Here is a 19,005-nt window from a genome sequence, read left to right as displayed (position 1 = left end):
CTATTCACACAGTAGGTGTACGAGTAAAAATGGAGCTGACACATCCTGCTATACCAGGTGACCTGGGTTTATATAGACCAGGTCTCCTGATGCTCGAATAGGTTCACCAAACACCCAATAGTCCTTTTCATATTCCATACAATATACCAGTATTCCACGGAATAGTGATAATGGTATACAGATAGTAATGGTTAGTAATCCAGTTTTTTCCTGTGCTTGGCTCCAATACTGAATGTATGACTTTAAGCTAATAGACAAGGGTCTAGATCAGGGCCACTCCTTCCTGTTTTATTAGGTTTTATGGAAAACAGTGGTTCACCCACAGCGGATATACATCAGTATAAAAAGGTATTCAAACATATATTATGTGCCATGTCTTTAGTATATAGCAGAAGTCATGCCAGGAGGTGTTTTAGGAGCAATGTCAGAAGGTGTTGTAGGAGTAATACCAGAAGGTGTTCAGAAGTTTAACCAGGAGGTGTTGTAGAAATAATGCCAGGAGATGTTGTAGGAGTATAACCAGGAGGTGTAGAAATAATGCCAGGAGGTAATGTAGGAGTAATGCTAGAAGTTTCTGTGAGAGTAATACCAGGAGATGTTCAGGAGTATAACCAGGAGGTGTTGTAGGAGTAATTCATGGAGGTGTTGTAGGAGTACTGTTAGGGGGTGTTGTAAGGGTAATGCTAGGAGGTGTTGCAGGAGTAATTACAGGAGGTGTTCAGGAGTATATCCAGGAAATGCCAAAGGAGTAATTCCATAAGGTGTGGTAGGCAGTAATGTTAGGAGGTGTTGTAAGAGCAATGCCAGGAGGTGTTGCAGGAGTAATGCCAGGAGGAATTGGAGGAGTGATTCCAGGAGGTGTTGTAGGAGTAATGTTAGGAGGTATTGTAAGAGTAATTAATGCCAGGAGGTGTTGCAGAAACAATGCCAGGAGGGTTTGCAGGAGTGATTCCAGGAGGTGTTGTAGGAGTAATGTTAGGAGGTATTGTAAGAGCAATGCCAGGAAATGTTGCAGGAGTAATGCCAGGAGATGTTGCAAAAGTAATGCCAGGAGATGTTGTGGGAGTGGCTTTTTGGCCCCTGACCTGGCACTTGATTGATAGCTCTTATATATCTTAGTTTGATAGATCTTATATAGTCCTGCAGCACAGGCTGGTCTACAATATTGCCCCCTCTCATCCAAAAGTCCTTTTAATACAGAAGCCTGGGAGTCTAAGATACATCTATGCATGCTCCCTGTGCTATTTCCATTCCATTTCCGTGGAGTTTTCATCATTTTCTGCGATTTTGAGGTGCTCCAGACACCCTCCCTTCTGACTAATAGGAGGCTCCTAAAAATGGTTGAGTCTCCCATAGACTTTAATGGTATTCCTTACTGAAATATAGCACTCAAGTATTTGAAAATACTCAACTCAAGTAACAAGCATTTAAGTACTTTAGTACTCACTTATCTCTAATCTCCTAATGTGGTAGGTATAGGTCATTTCAAAGCAGTCACTTATAAACTCACCACTTGTAGTTTGTTTGTTTTAATGCATTAACAGCTTGTGATGCCAAGTTTGGCTTTTCTGTAACATTACATATAATATTAATATAGGGATGTAGGACATATTCGGGATATATATAGGGGATATAGATAGCTGTGTGAATGCTGTATTAAAGAAAACCAAATATAAGAAGGAAATTACTTTTCTGTAAAATTCGAAAATCTGGTGAATCTTCAATCAATGTTCCTTCTCTGTACCATTCAACCTTTGGAGAAGGAGACCCTTTGACTCGGCTTTCAAATACAACCAATTGACCTTCAGAGGATGTTATGTCTTGCAATGACTAGAAGAAAGTTAAAAAGTGCAAACAGGATAATATAGATAGGGCAATTCTAAAATATTGCATGATGTCAATAATATAATAGTTTTAAAGAAATGTAAAAAAAAAACATCAGGGTGTTTCATATGAAGCACATGCAATAATGTATATAAATAGAATAATTTAAATATAATTATGGAATTGATGTTTATTTGGCTTATAATTTACTTATATAACAGCAAACACTAGGTAAAATACGAAAGATAGATATTTTACCTTTGTAAAAACGGGGGCGGCCATTATTGGTTTTCCGTCTAGCCCTTGTAGGTATGTAGTCGAACTCTGTGAATAAATTATAAAAATTCTACTTCACTCCCATAGCAAAAAAATTCTGGAGACATGTCAACAGGAATTTACAGGATTTCAAAAGATACCCGTATTTTCCGGCGTATAAGACGACTGGACGTATAAGACGACCCCCAACTTTTCCAGTTAAAATAGAGAGTTTGGGATAAATTCACCGTACAAGACTACCCCTCTTACAACACACACCAAACAAAAATTAATAACAAAAACTTAAGACATCAGCAAGATCTGAGAGGCAGAGAAGGAGGTACAGTAATACCAGCAGGATACAAGGTGGGCCAGGCGGGTAAATAAGGTGTGTTTTTCTGGGTACAGCGCCACTATGCCGTATCTCTTTTTTCCATACCCCGGATGCCTGCAACTTGCTCCGCCCTTCATACGGTTTCCGCATATGGTGGGGATGCGGCTGTTTTTCATCTCGCCCCACCGAATGCAGCGACCACAGATTCTCCAGTCCGATTCCGAAGCTCTTCAGCACCTGCCCTAGATGACACCCAGCTTATAAGACGACCCCTGACTTTAGTGAAGATTTTACTGGGTTAAAAAATAGTCTTATACGCAGGAAAATACTGTAATAATATCTTTGGACAAAAAAAAAATACAGCTAAAATAACAAAGTTACAATTTATATACAACGTAAGTGAAATTTAGACTTTATTACAAATAAAGCCAAGATGAGTCAAATGAGTTATTGAGGCCGTGCTGGGACAAGACAGGCTTTTTCCTTGCTCACATTCAAACACATTGGGGCTGATTAAATAATGTGTTTCCCTGTTGGTTTCCTGTTTCACCATATTTACTAACGTTGTGCACTACAAAAATCTCTAAAACCCAACACACTTGTTATTTTGCATTTAAAACCCGCCGTACCCAACATATTTATTGGGCAAACCGTTTTTTCACGGGTTTTCAATGCTAAAAATCAGCCACCCCCATTGTAGCGTGAAGGTTAGGTTTTATTTTTGTCATGTGATAAACCTTCCAGATTTACTAAGGGAAAAGGACACAGTAATAAATCTCTGGCAGTTTTGAAAATTAAAAAGCTAAGGGGTAGGGTTCTTGAAAACCAGACAATCTCAGTAAATCAGCCCAATCGTGTATCATTCACTAAGATCGTCCTATTCTCAACAGCCCTATACCTCAGTATTTTAGTACCCCAAACCACCAGACAAATATCTTTATTGCCCTTAGTAAATTTGTTAGGTTTTCTTAATAACAAAATTAAATTAACCCGACCTTCCCACCACACTAGGGGTGACTGATTTCTAGAAAGGAAAACACATCAAAACGTATCTGATAAATATGTATCTTATATAAATAAGGTGAAACAAGCAAACAACAGGGAAAAAAACTAGTAAAATCTGATGACAGAAACACATTAGTAAATCAGGGCCATTATATCTGTAGCAGGTTTTTGGTGTGGATTGTGCATAAAGAATTTAGCAGCATAGTATAGTACAATACACATAGGGGACATTTATTAAGTCCAGCGTTTTCTGAGCCGGACTTAAAAATGCCCCTGCATCTCCGGTGCTACGGAGATTTATGTAGAAGCGGACTGCTACATAAATCCTGTGCGAGCCGGTGCGCACGCCCAAAAACCTACTCCAGTCCTCAGCTGGCGTAGGTTTTCGGCGATAAATCGCGCGGACTATGACTCCGCGCACCCGTTCTGCCCCCTCCACACCCCCTCCCCGCCCCCGGCGTACCCAGCGTAAATAGCCGATTTGCGAATATTTTATTCGCAAAACGGCCAATTTGCGAATAAAATCTTTGCAAATCGGCTCTTTACGCCGAAAAAAAAAATACGCCGGATGATACATGTCCCCCATAGTGTTACATTGTAAGGACATGTTCACACATTGTAAAACACCAGCTGGCTACTGGAGATCATCCTGGCCGGTTATGCAGTATCGGTCGGAAGATCTTAATTTCTGGTGAATTTGAATTCGGATGCATCCCAATTCACCGCTCCATTGTGTGAACTGACATGTCTTGTGCGGCCGCTATTTAATGAATAGCGACCGCAGAAAACTGACATCAGTTTTTCTGGCAGCCGGATTGAATTCCGACCGGAGCGTATACTATGTCTATACCCTCAGGCCCGGATTCCATTCATTCCAATACAACATATGTTTTGTATAAATCACAAAATTTATGCAAAACATACATTGTGTGAACACAGCCTAATACTGTATATAAGTGGATTTTCTGCTGTGGTTTGCAGGGCATGCAATCCATATTCTTTGTTGTGTTTTTCTGCTGTGCCTTTATTCTTGACTATTTTATAACTTTGTTTGTCTGTTGACTTTTTTTATTTAATATTTAGAATTTATAAAATAAAGCTGTAAAAATATTATTTTCTCACCTGTTGGTTTACTGTTGGTTGTGACTGCTGAATAACAGTGATTGGAACAATTCTTTCTTGGAGGTCTGCAGGGTTGGATTCTTCTTCTTCCAGATTTTCACTTTGTGACCTTAATAACAATACAGCAGGGACAATGATAATATTTTATTCCAAGCTGATAAACCATTTAGATAGACTATACAGTGCTTTCAGAATGTGTTTTTTTCAACATACTGTTATGTTGTGGCTTTGTGTTAAAAAAAAATTTCTGCCAAAAAGTCCCCCCCCCCTCCATTAGTCTGCACTCAGTACTCAGTAATGACAGAGTGAAAACAGAGAATAATGACAGAGTCAAAAATGTTGCAAGTACATAAGTATTCAGACCCTTTACTTAGTTTTTTCAGCTTCCAGTCCTCTCCAGGCAAGGGGTTTGCACACCTGGATTAGGGTGTGCAAACCCCTAGGATTTAGGGATTTTCTCAGGCTCTGTTAGGTTGGATGCGTAGCTTCAGTAGACAGCCATTTTCTGGTCGCTGCAGAGATTTTAGAGGGAGTTTAAATGCTGTATTACATGGGCCGATGCGCCGGGGAAGCAACGGCCGACCTGTCAGCTCAGCGCTTGTTTCCCCCTCCCGGGGAGGAGCAGGAGGGGCCACTCACCCAAATGATCCTTAGATTGTTTGGGCACCCCATTGAAGTCAGTGACGTTCTGCTGATGGCGCTCCTGTTGCATAGAGTGATGCGCAGCAGACATCGTAATTTTTCAATGTGTTAAATTACCACAATCGGCCAGAATAGTGCATGTCGGCTAATCGATGCTTTTCAACATGTGCTAAGAAGCAATCACTCTGATGCCCATATAAAAGAAGATCCAGGCAGTCTGGCGCAGCTACTGCCCATGTGTCTCCAATGGCAGTGGACACATTAGGTGGAGGTTTAGAGAGGAAATCATAAAGACACCAGGGGGAGGCATAAATTAATCACAATTAATTGAATTGAAAACGTATACATTGTATGATCTCTACATTCACAATTTTTAAGGCTCTGAATCTACTCTTTTATACATTCAGTATTACAGATTGTGATATGCCATCTGGAAAATATAAGTATAAGATCCACTATCATTATATTGAAAAAAAAAAAAGCCTCTCAGCAGAGCAAGTGTCAGTGCCAGGTAAACCCAAACATACTAGGGCAAATGTATTGCACTTAGGGTATGTTCACTTCTTTGAGCGGAGAGCAGCGGCAGTGGAGGAGTGCACGCTCTCTTATTGACAGGCTATGGCACACTGAGGCAGGCTGGATTCCACGGCGGAACTCTCCGCCTGATTTACTCAGTGTGAACATACCCTTATAGTAAGATTTTCACATCTTTCATTTCTTACATTGCTCTGATAAATGAAATTTATGCGTAATGAGGTGTGATTAGATACTTTGGGCAACAAAGAGAATCTTACTATAAGGGTGCATTCACACGTGAAGGATCAGCAGCATATTTGATGGTGCAGATTTGATGCTGTGTTCAGTTATTTAGATTAAATCTACTGCGAATCCGCTGGGATACGGTGTGTGTGTGAAGCTACCCTAAGACAGCTTGATAACCCCACTACCACCATCACCTTCCCCATTGTTTATACACTTAATATAACAATAAAACTGCATGCAGTAAGCTCATCTAGCGGAAGCTAAGGACAGAAGGAATTGTATCATTTATATACAAAGAAATGACTTAGCAAAGAATGTGTATCTATAACTGGAAGATTATAAAAGCTATTTTAACTATTTTAACTATATTCAACTATTTTAAGATTCAAATCCAGTACCATTTAAACACGTAAAACAAGTCCCAATTTGCTGTCCTTGCTAGATTTCAGAAACTGTTATACAGTGATGCAAAGCTCTTAGATGACAAGATGTGATGGCTCATCCTAATAAAACTAGCTCTGACCAATAATAATTTGTTCACACCATTGTTTCTAGAAATATATCATGTTCTCAATCATTTATTAGAAATTAGCATTTACTATTGCAACAATTTTAAGCTCTGATGGTATAACTACACATGCTCTAATACTGATTTATACCCCCAGAACTCCCAGAGTCAAACCTGCGGCCCACAGGCTCTAGCAAAATTGCAATTCCCATCATGCATGGACATCAGGCATGATGGGAATTGTAGTTATGACAGCTGAGGGCGGCAATTGACAACTGTGTGGTATATCATCTAACTGTCTGCATAAAATATATACTATTTTACAAAGCAACTCTGAACAACACATACGTACTGATCCATGTCAGTCTTGCTGGTTTCACCTTCAGACTCAGATGAAGATGCACCTGACATGAAAAAAAGAAAGTGACTAAAGCACATTGTAGAGCAATTTCTGTCTTGGTTATGATGCTACACACTCGAATGCTCTCTACTGTTTCAGTGTTGGCAGCTAGGTTGGTTTAATATTTATTAAGGTCTCAGTAGACGATCACTTTGGTTCAGTTGGAAATTACTAACTTAAAGAGGGTTTCCATTTTGGAAATGATCATGGGGGAGGTCTAACCATTGGGGCTGGGAACCCAGCCTCCTCTTAGGGCCAGTTCACACTGAGGAATCAGTGCTGAATCAGCAAGGAAAGTGTTCCAGATGGAAAGAGTTCTTGCCGGATTCCTTGAGGAAAGTGTTTCGCCTGGAATCACCTCTGACGGAATTCCACGCAAATCCATTTAATCAAGTTCATAAATTTTTTCCAATTCCAGGCATATTTCATGCTGATTCTGTGGTGAAAAATTTCAGAGCAGAAACTCACCGTTCAATCCATTTTAATGGAATTCCGCCAGCGGAATCCGCCAAAAGAATTGACATGTCAATTCTTCTGGCGGGAAACGGATCTGCCGCGAAAAACTCTGTGCGCAAATTCCGCTGTGTGAACTGCAGAGTGCAAATTCAATTGAACTCAATGGAATTTGGCTCTGCACTATATTTTTGGACAGAATTTTCAGTGAGGAATAAGTGCTAATTCCTCAGTGTGACCTGGCCCTTAGAATGAAGCGGAGAGTGGCACATGAGGACCACTGCTCCATTTATTCTCTATATGAACTGTCATAGATAGCTGAGTACATAATTCTCTCCTGTGGATAGGGAATACCAGAGGGAGCCACCCCTTTAAGAATAAAAATGTAAAGAAATCACCCAAAGATCACTCACTACATAAGGAGAGAAATGTGATATCACCCAAAGCACCTCGTGCCCTTGCCCATTTCTGTTGTCTACGTGCTGTGACCAACCATTGTCTATATTTAACCTATTGTAAGAATTGTCTATAGACTTATGCATATTGCCACGCAGGAAATATATTTGTTTGGGCCAGTAGCTAACAGTGGAATAACTTGATTCATTAGATAGGCACATATAATGTGTGTGTAGAACATTACCTTCTACATATATCTCTGCAGATGTTGAGTCCGTCCCATAAATATTAGATGCAAAGCAAGAATAACGTCCTGTGTCTTCCTCAAAGGCTTCTGTAATAATTAAAGTGTTCAAATCTCCCGTTCTTTGGATTTGGATGTATGGAGAATTTTCAAGCTCCTTCCCTTCACAGTACCACCTGTAATAAGGAAATGGGTAAAACATGTTTAAATTGCATAGAACTAGGACAGTGATAAAACTAGAAAATAAGATATAGGACTAAATCTATTTTTGTCTTTACCAGTGGCAATATACTGGTCATACTGGTTCTTGTTTGCAGTATACAGAATGTACCTATCTTACACTGGTACACATACATGTCAGGATGTTATTGAGACAGCTGTAGGAGCTTCTTGCAACACACTGATAAATGAACTCTATTGTATGTGAGAATGATTTACTAGGTACAGCTAACAGACCACACAGCTAAGGTCCAATAATATCCTGCAGGAGGAATGTTAAGCCTGCTTCATAGATCTGTCAGCAAAATACAGGACCCATATATCATTGGCTGCTCGTCACAACTCAGAGAGTCTGCACATAAATCCAGCATTTCTGATGCTAACATTACAAGAAGGACTTGGTATTTATGCTTCTATCAATGTATAAAGCTCTTAAAGGGATTATTGGGCACTACAAAAAACATGGCCACTTTCTTCCAGGAACAGCACCACTCGTCTCCAGTTCAGGTGCGGTTTGCAGTTAAGCTACATTCATTTTAATGGAACCGAGTTGCAGGACCCCACCCAAACTCCAGACAAGAGTGGTGTTGTCTCTAGATGAAAGTGGTCATGTTTTTGTAGTGCTGGATAACCCCTTTAATAATATAGATTTAATCTATAAGTGAAAAATGTCACAATCACTCTTGGATAATTAGCAGAGAGAGACTGATAAGCATAAAATTTACTCTGTAAAGGTGTTATCCAGGGTTTGAAAAACATGGCCACTTTCTTCCAGAGACAGCCCTACTTTTGTCTCCAGTTTGGGTGTAGGTTTTGCAACTTGGTTCCATTGAAGTGAATGGAGCTTAATCGCAAACCACACCTGAACTGGAGACAAGAGTGATAAGACAAGAGTTTTTTTTTAACGCTGGATAACCCCTTTAAGTGTCCCTTGAGCAGTATTTCATTGGGCCGTTCAGCAGGTACAGTAGCATGGATGGATACTGTTGAAGAAGAGTATTTCATAATCCCCATTAGGTTATATCTGGGCACAGTAAAGTTTTATTGCGGACACAGTTTTTTTTCTTTTTAGGGTGTGTTCACATGGACAGGATCTGCAGCAGATTTGAAGTTGCAGATTCAAAGCAAATCAAATCTGGGCCATCAAATCTGCTGTGGATCTGCTACAGATCCTGTATGTGTGAACGCACCCTGAATACTATACCATAAATATTACCAATTTTTTTTATATTGTATTATGCCTCATACTGGCTTATATTATTAGTTCAAAAAATACAAAACATTATAAGATATCTTAGTAGACACAGTTTCTAAAGGTGAAAACTAGACCTAATAAAAACATAGCCTACAAGGTTGAAAAGAGAACAGAGGAACACTCGCTAAAACTATGTTTAAGTAATGATATACCCTGTGCATTCTATAATAACAACATTAATAACAGTAAACAGGGGCCCTTGTACATTGTCATGTCATCCGGCATCTTCCCCCTGTAATGTCTCACTGTGTGGCACACACAATTACTATGGCTTCATAATGTAGAGCAGGAGGAACACCATATGTGACCATAAAGCCTTCATGAACATGGCTCTAATTAGAAGTTGACATACAATAATTCAGAAAAATTGTAATTCTATGAAATTCTGATTTTCCTCTACTGTGCCCAGGATGATGCTAAAATTATTAAGTTACTTTTCCCTAAGACCCATTGGCATCGCAACATATGGGTATTATCGTCCCTGCGACAAAGGAATATTTAATGAAAGCAATCAACAAAAAGTTTTAATCCCCTCCTACAGGAAGTTTATATAGAGCCCGTCTCCCAACCCACACAGTCTCGTAAACAAGAAATACAAAACACAGGGAGGGAGACTTGTGAAGCAAATGGGCCTTAGGGAAAACAAATTAACTTAATAATTTTAGTTTCCCTTACGTCCCATCAGGCCCGCTTCTTCCATGAGGCGGAATGAGCCTTCCGCCTCAGGCGGCAGAATTTGCGGTCCGGCAGGGGGTGGCATTATGCCCCCCCGCTGTCATTTTTGTTAAGTATCACTTAACAAAAATGACAGCGGCCGCTCACCTGTCCCGTCGCCCGCGCTCTCCACATCCCGTCAGGTCCCGCGATGTCACCCTGCAGCTGTCACGGACCTCCAGGCTGTGGTGAGTGCCCGGGGTAGGTGGGGGACGCGCTGGGGTGATCGGGTCGCGCGGGACCCGATCACCCCACTCACTCACCACAGCCTGGAGGTCCGTGACAGCTGCAGGGTGACATCGCGGGACCTGACGGGATGTGGAGACAGCAGAGATCGCGGGCCGGCTGCGGTGTGGGACAGGTGAGTAGATGGCTGCTGCTGCTGCGTCGGCGTCGGGGGGGGGGCTTTTCCGGGGGGATGCCGGCTATCACTCGGGGCGGCCGCCTGAGGTTTGCCTCAGGCGGCAGAAACCCTTGAATCGGCCCTGCGTCCCATTGACATCACAACATATAGGGAATTAGCAAGTATTGTCCCCAATGGGAGGGCTACCCTGTACAGCAACATTTAGAATGGACTTAGTGAAAGCCGTCTTAGACAGAATGGAGTTAAGTCTGTAGGGCTTAACAAACGTAGATAAAGATGGCCAGGTTGCAGATTGACAAATTGTCTCCAGAGGCACCAAAGACCATTCAGCCCAACTAGTAGCAATGGCTCTTGTAAAATCAGCTGAAGTGTAGCACAGACCAATGGCGTCGCAGATCCACCTGGAGATAGATGGCTTGGAGGCCTTCTACCCTTTATTTTTTCCAGAAAACAGAACCAGATTTTCTTCTTTACGAAAGGATCACTCTATATCCAAATATATCTTAACAGCTCTGGAGACATCCAATAAGGAAAGATTCACTTCATCTTGACCTGGATCTGAAGTAGCAAAAATCCAGAAGCACCTTGAGAATAAATCAAGGAAGGAATCTGAGGATGACTTTTTCTTCAAGAAAGACAACATAAGGGGGAGTTGACCCAAGAGCTTGAAGTTCCCCCAGCCTCTTGGTAGAGGTAATGACCAACAATAGCGTAAAATTAAACGTTAAAAACTTATAGTCCGCCTCTTCTAAGGGTTCAAAGGGAGGAAGACACAAACGTTAAAGGACAACAGACAAAATTAGTAATAGGAGGGAATATACTCCCAAAGGGCTACATAGGAACAATGTAAAAAAAGACTGTGGAGGTGGGAGGCGGCTACATATACACTTCCTGTAGGAAGGGATTAAAACTTTGTTAATTACTTTCATTAAATATTCCTTTGTCTCAGGGGCTTGCAGGGGCGATAATACCCATCCGTTGTGATGCCAATGTTACGTAAGGGAATACAAGTTTTAAAACATGTTGGTCAATGCTTATTGTATGCAACAACTACACACATATTAATGTCCTTATTATAAAATAATCTTCTTTTCAGACCTCCTGGAATCAGTGATGTGTGTTGGACCAGCACAACCCAACCACTTAGACGTGTTATGTGAAGACTGCTTATGCTTTTCATATATCAGTATCTAATTACAGCAGAGTTGGATTTATTTGTGTACTGTCTTCTGTTGATGCAGCAGTCTGTCACATAGTGCTTGTATAAGCACATTAATCACTAGAATTCATTTCAGTCATTGATGTTTGTTTAGCTGCTACTTGGAAGCCTGCAGCCCTTGTGCAGTATTAATAGTTAATTGGTGATTATTGAAGGATCTTCCCAACTGGAAAATCCCACCTTAGAATGAAGCCAACCTGATGATTAGCTGATCTTCATGGGCATGGGTTTTGTATCCCGCAGCAAACTGCTGATAGTACCAGGGTAAGCTATGTATGACAATAATTTCTCTACCTTTCACTAAGGTACGCCACAGAATATGCCATTAATGGCTGATAGATGCAGGTCCCACCTTTGGCATCCACTTCTGTCTCTAGCTTCAGGGCCCTCCAGCTCCCTCTCGCCTGACTGTGGCCGTCAGAGTAGTAGGAAGGCTAAAAACAGCCCAATGGGTTCATGGTGCTACACTGTTTAAACTACTCCCATTAACATCAATAGGAGTTGTGCAAACTGCATAAAATGGCCTGCTTTGAACTTTTTGTCTTTTGGGCCTTCCAACCACCTCCAGTGAATTCAACCAGGCCAGATTCCAGGCCAATCATAAAATAGGTGTGGGTCTCAAAGGTAAGACTAGCATCTCTCAGACATTTATAGCATATCCTGTACCCTATGCCATATATGTTTTAGAAGGGAATACTCCCGTAAATTATGTATATGTTTGTGACTGTTAATGTGTTCTTCTCTAATAAAGAAGTCAAAATTGTTTTATATAAGACATGGAATGTAAAGTCTTCAAATTCTGCAAGCAGAAACTACAGTATATACAATTATTGTGTGTAGCATGTGCTGTTTTTTTTTCTGTGCAGCCTCTTATCTGGAGTGTTTCTTAGATGAGCTTTATTTTTGTTTTTATCAAGAGAACTGGTCATCTGACTTTTGGCGGCTGGAGCCTGGAGATTCATTAGTAGGCACAGCTGTCAAAATGCATCACATCCTCAAGAGGCCACTCTTTACAGATACTGTATAAGTCTAATGAAAAGAAATATCACAAGATTGACACCACGTGGGTATATTTACATACATTATTATCTCATTGTTTGCTTGTGGCGTTCAAGAAAAGTTTGACAAAGCCATGAAAAATATGTGTAGTGTAGTGTGCTCTGCTAGTATGTTAATAAAATTCCATCCGATGCCAGTTTCACATGAGCTGAGTGTCCTGGACCAACCGTATGTTTACTGAGCCCTAGGAGTTCATATTAGTAAACCCTTAGTATTTGCAGGTATTTATGCAAATTAAATATAACCCTATTTCAAGTTATATTTGGACTGCAAGTAATCTATTGGCTTGGACCTATTTAGCAACAAACATTTTCACATTTTTATTGCTACAAGAAAGAGAGACAGCTTGCTCCTGGAGTTAACAGCTAAAGGCCTAAAAAGGATATTTGTTAACTACAAATTAAGTTATTGAGTTATTTACTGGTCTAGTACATGCACTGGAATTAGCACTAGAACATTTGTCTGCATAAAAGTGTTATCTTGTGAGGTCTGCAGCTGTAACAGGCTCCTAGTCTAATCAGAAGCTTGAAGCTAGTTACTAATTTGCAGCAAACAATAGCTATTTTATTACCCACCTTCTTTATAGTAGGAATACAAGTTATAGTTGGAAATACAAGTTGATAGGAATGAAAAAACAGCTCCAGCAGTCAAGATTTATTCAAATATTTTAAAATGATGCCATGGATGAAAAATTAAAAAATGCATGGAAGACCAGGGCTCAGACTCTAAAACACCCAGGATGTTTGTATTTTTTTTAAATTAGTTTGAATAAAGCTTGACCAAGTTTTAAGGGTGAAGTTCGGGAAAATAGGTCTTTTAAACAAGTGCTGGGAAGGAAAAAAGAAATAACGTGCTCTTACCTCTCCACTCCAGCACTGGTGGCAGCATACCGCCTCTCTGGTCCCCGGGACCCCAGCTGCTTCTTGGTCAGGTTGTGACATGTGCGGTCCGCTTAGTGATCTGTCAGCAGCCAAGGTGGGACCTGGGTCCCCGCTCAGACCAGGAAGAAGCTGGGGACCCGGGGACCAGAGTGGTGGTGCGTGGCCACCAGTGCTGGAGTGGGGAGGTAAGAGTACGTTATTTCTTTTTTCCTCCCCAGTACTTGTTCAAAAATTTATTTTCCCACACTTCTTTAATGCAGTTGAGCTAGAGGTGCTTTTTCATTCTAATAAAAAGAAAAACATTTGTAGAAAGGGACATTAAAGGAGTTTTCCACCTACTGTAGGAATGAAAAATGTAATGCTAGTCTTAAATGGTCTTACTCACCAAGTCCCCCTGAGTATTTTGAGCCATCTCCTGTCTTTCTAGCTGCTGCCATTCCTGAGTTACAAGTCTTTCTAAAAGCGGATCTATAACCAAGATGGGAAACTACATTTCCCATCATGCATCTCCCTGATTGGTCCGTTTGTGTACTTGCCCCTTTAGCTTTCTTTCTTGCCCACTTTTAGCATTACTATTGCACAGTAAACACAGGACTGTTTTTTCACTGATTTTGTAACCCATTACCCCAGTATTTATTCCATACTAGCGCATGGTGTAGCTATGTGCTGCATAAGGAGCATCTGTTTAGCAAGGGGTGGGCGGTAAAGTGTAAGGGCCCTATTCCGCAGGAACGATAATCGTCTGAATCGGCCCCATTCGGCCGATTATCGATCGGTGGAATAGAGAGAACAATCAGCCGATGATCGGGACCCGGGAAGGAAGACAGAGCGAAGGAGAACACCTTACAGGTAATGTATGCTGCAAGGGCTGCAAGGACATCGGTAACGATGTCCCTGCAGCCCTCGCTCAACGATCATCGGGCCGTGGAATAGGCCCAGTAAACGAGCAGCGATCTAGCAGATCGGCGCTCATTTACATCGTTGATCAGGCCCTGCTCGGCCCGTGGAATAGGGCCCTAAGTTTGGATCTCTGCTTGCTGACTGTGAATGAAAACATTCTAGTTCCATCCAGACTCTAAGAACATCTATAACACAATATGCAGATCTGTGACACAAAGACAGGTACATATGCCTGCATTCACTGACAGCAATCAGTGATAGAACTAGAACTTTTTATATTACAGAGACCTAGACTCAGGGACACATGTAAGTCTATGGAGGCAGCACAGGTGCATGGAGATGATGCAGATTATGTCTCCTGGAAATCAGGTTACCAGGTCAATAGACAAGCTAACCCTGCCCCCAAAGAGAAGATCACATGTCCTCAGACCACAAAGGGAGGGGGAAGAGGGAGCGGAGCACCGAGTGTAGAGGATTTTTGACAACTAGAGTCGATAAGAATGAGAAAAAAAACAGGGAAAGGGTGCAAGGTGATACATGTATTTTAGAAATAGGGTGGTATTGGGAAGGGGGATTGTTTAGAATATTGTTTTTGTTACCCAGATAACCCCTTTAATAGTTTTTTAAATAGTGATATCTTCTGAAAAGTGTGACTGTTGTCCATGGTCTTAGTTTGCAAACCAACCTGTTTAAGGTGGCTGGATAAAAGAAGTACTCCGCTTTTTCTTTATTGGGTCCCGGCTGCAGGCTCATCCGTATACTCACCTGGCATGATTGCTTTCCCATATCGCTGTGTTATTTCCCTGCCCCGACACCATTCAAATCTCGCCGATGTCCACATGGCCTCTTTTCTAGCTGTCCCAAATCTAAAGAGGCCAGAAGTTAGTGGTTTCTATGCATCTCTATGAGAATGCTTTTATAAAGATGCTTTGAAAACACTAATCTCTGTCTCTTTAACCTCTAGACGACCTAGGACGTACTGGTACGCCCTGGAAAACTGTGCGGATTGCGCTTCATAGAAGGTGGGGGTCGGCTGCAGTGAGCAGCCGGCACCTCACCGTTAATGACAGGCTGCAGCGATCGCTTTGCAGCGTGTCATTAACCCCTTAAACGTGGCGTGACCGCAGTGTTTAAGTGTAAGTGACAGAGGGAGTCCCCTGTCACTTACCGATCGGGACCCCGCAGTGTGACTGCGGGGGTTCCGATCGCTATATCAGACTGCCAGAGGTCTCTTACCTTCCTCTGTGCGGTCCGATCGGATTTCTGGTCATTGAGTCTGCCACAGGTAGGCTCAATGAGCAGAACGCCTATGACTTAAAATGTGTTTTTAAAAAAAGTGAAAATCATTATTACAATACCCCAAAGCCCTCCCCCAATAAAATCTGGTCCAGATGTCACCTCCCTGCTATTCAGGATTCTAGAGTGTCTATCGGCCATATCTTCCTTCTTCTCCTCCCGCTTTCTAAAACTCAACATGGAAAAAACAGAACTTATCATCTTTCCCCCTTTTCGCTCCACCCTGCCATCTAATTTGTCAATCACTATCAATGGCTGCACTCTGTCCCTTGTCCCCCAAGTCCGCTGCCTCGGGTCACCTTTGACTCTGCCCTGTCCTTTAAACCCCATATTCAGGCCCTGACCACCTCCTGCTGCCTTCACGTCAAAAACATTTCCAGAATCCGATCTTTTCTCACCCTTGACTCTACCAAACTGCTGATACATGCTCTCATTGTTTCCCGCTTGGACTACTGTAATAGCCTCCTCTCTGGCCTTCCATCTAACTCCCTCGCTCCCCTCCAGTCTATCCTTAACTCCGACTAATCCACCTTTCCCCTTGCTTTGCCTCTGCCTCTGCCAATCCCTCCACTGGCTACCCAATTGGTGTCACAAAAAATAAGGGCTCATGTGGGACTGTAGGGGAAAATATGCAAGCGCAGTGGCCTTTTAACCCCTTAGGGACCAAGCCTTAATGACCAGGCTCATTTTTCAAAATCTGACCTGTCTCACTTTATGCGCTTATAGCTCAGTGATGCTTTAACGTATGCTAGCGATTCTGAGATAGTTTTTTTTCGTAACATATGGTACTTTATGTTAGTGGCAAAATTTGGTCACTGTCTTGTGTGTTTTTTGTGAAAAACATCAAAATATAATGAAAATTTTTAAAATTTTGCACTTTACGAACTTTGAAATTCTTTGCTTCTAAAAAAAAAAAAAGCACATGACAAAAATTAGTTAGTAAGTCACATTATGAATATGTCCTCTTTATTCTGGCTTCATTTCGTAAACATATTTAACTGTTACGGGGGTGTTAGGGTGTTACGGGGCTTAGAGATGTTTCAGCAAATTATAAAATTTTCATGAAATTTCCAAAACTGATTTTTTTAGGGACCAGTTCTTTTTTTAAGTTGATTTAGGAGGCTTGTATACTGGAAACCCCCATAAGTGACCCCATTTTGGAAACTAGACACCTTAAAGAAATAATCTAGGGGTATAATGAGCATTTTAACCCTACAGGGGCTGGAGGAAAGTATTCACAATTAGGCCGGAAAAAAATGGAAAATAGAAATTTTCCAATAATATATTTGTTAAGATTAAAGTATCTCATTTTCATAATAAACATGAGAGAAAATGCACCCCAAATTTTGTAATGCAGGTTCTCCTGAGTACAATGGTACCCCATATGTGGGCGTAAAACACTGTATGGGCACACAGCGGGGCTCAGAAGGGAAAGAGCGCCTATTAGCATTTCCAGTTCAGATTTTGCTGAAGAAGTTTCTGAGCGCCAGGTGCGTTTTCAGAGCCCCTGTAGTGTCAGCAGAATAGAACCCCCCCAAAAGTCACCCCATTTTGGAAAATACACCCCTCATAGAATACATTTTGGGGCGTGGTGACCATTTTGACCCCACAGATATTAGAGGAAAGTATTCAAAAGAAGACAGTAAAAATGAAAAAATAGAATTTTTCCAATAATATGTTTGTTTAGTTTGAAATTTCTCAATTTCACGAGGAACAGGGGAGAAAACTCGCCCCAATATATGTAACGCAGGTTCTCCTGAGTACAACGGTACCCCATATGTGGGCGTTAACCACTGTATGGGCACACAGCGGGGCTCAGAAGGGAAGGAGCGCCAATTAGCATTTCCAGTTCAGATTTTGCTGAAGAAGTTTTTGAGCGCCAGGTGCGTTTGCAGTGCCCCTGTAGTGTCAGCAGAATAACCCCCTCCAAAAGTCACCCCATTTAGGAAAGTGCACCCCTCAAAGAACACATCTTGCGGTGTGGTGACAATTTTGTCCCCACAGGTATTAGAGGAAAGTATTCAAAAGAAGACAGTAAAAATGAAAAAACAGAATTTTTCCAATAACATGTTTGTTTAGTTTGAAAATTCTCAATTTCACGAGGAACAGGGGAGAAAACTCACCCCAATATATGTAACGCAGGTTCTCCTAAGTAGAACGGTACCCCATATGTGGGCATAAACCACTGTATGGGCACACAGCCGGGCTCAGAAGGAAGGGAGTGCCAATTAGCATTTTCAGTGCATGATTTTTCCGAAGAAGTTTCTGAGCGCCAGGTGCGTTTGCAGAGCCCCTGTAATGTCTACAGAATAGAACCCCCCCAAAAGTCACCCCATTTTGGAAATTACACCCCTCAAGGAATTCATCTTGGGGTGTGGTGAGCATTTTGACCCCACAGGTATTGGAGGAAAGTATTCAAAACTAGACCGCAAAAATGAAAAAAAATAGAATTTTTCCAATAACATGTTTGCTTAGTTTGAAATTTCTCAATTTCACTAGGGACAGGGGAGAAAAAGCACCCCAAAATTTGTAACGGAGGTTCTCCTGAGTACAATGGTACCCCATATGTGGGCATAAACCACTGTATGGGCACACAGCAGGGCTCAGAAGGGAAGGAGTGTCATTTTAGTTACAGGCAATATGTGGGTGTTTACTGGTTATCTGGGGTGGTAATGGACAATCTTGGGGTGTTTACTGGCTATCTGAGGTGGCAACAGGCAATCTGGTGGGGTTATGGGCAATCTGGGGTGGTTACGAGCAGTCTGTGCCAATCTGGGGTGGTCATGGGCAATCTGGGGTGGTTACGGGCAATAAAGGGGTGTTTACTCGCTGTATGGGGTGGTTATGGGCAATCTTGGGGTGTTTACTGGCTATCTAGGAGTGGTTACTGGCTATCTGGGGTGGTGATGGGCAATCTGGTGGTGTTCACTGGCAATCTGGGGTGGTGACGGGCAATTTGGTGGTGTTCACTGACTATCTGGGGTTGCAACAGGCAATCTGGGGTGGTGACGGGCAATCTGGGGTGGTTGCGAGCAATCTGGGATGGTTGCGAGCAATCTGGGGTGGTTACAGGCAATTTGGGGTAGTTACAGGCAGTCTGTGGCAATCTGGGGTGGTTACGGGCAATCTGTGGTGGTTACGGGCTGTCTGGAA

At 41.8% G+C, this 19,005-nt stretch overlaps 1 protein-coding gene across 1 annotated transcript in view; it reads right to left on the bottom strand.

The window, feature by feature from the left end:
- The window catches only part of MYPN (myopalladin), a 116,748-nt gene that overhangs the window by 23,911 nt on the left and 73,832 nt on the right, over positions 1 to 19,005 (bottom strand). Inside the window, exons 4-8 of the mRNA XM_069980415.1 lie at positions 7,946 to 8,121; positions 6,805 to 6,856; positions 4,541 to 4,649; positions 2,083 to 2,148; positions 1,689 to 1,830 (exon numbers count right to left, since the gene is read on the bottom strand). Of these exons, the coding sequence (XP_069836516.1) occupies positions 1,689 to 1,830; positions 2,083 to 2,148; positions 4,541 to 4,649; positions 6,805 to 6,856; positions 7,946 to 8,121 (545 nt within the window). The remainder of the gene's footprint in view (positions 1 to 1,688; positions 1,831 to 2,082; positions 2,149 to 4,540; positions 4,650 to 6,804; positions 6,857 to 7,945; positions 8,122 to 19,005) is intronic.

Source organism: Dendropsophus ebraccatus, chromosome 8 (genome assembly GCF_027789765.1).
Source record: "Dendropsophus ebraccatus isolate aDenEbr1 chromosome 8, aDenEbr1.pat, whole genome shotgun sequence".
In the NCBI taxonomy this organism is placed as follows: domain Eukaryota; kingdom Metazoa; phylum Chordata; class Amphibia; order Anura; family Hylidae; genus Dendropsophus; species Dendropsophus ebraccatus.
The sequence above is the reverse complement of the archived record's forward strand: the minus strand, read 5'-3'. Positions and strand labels throughout refer to the sequence as shown.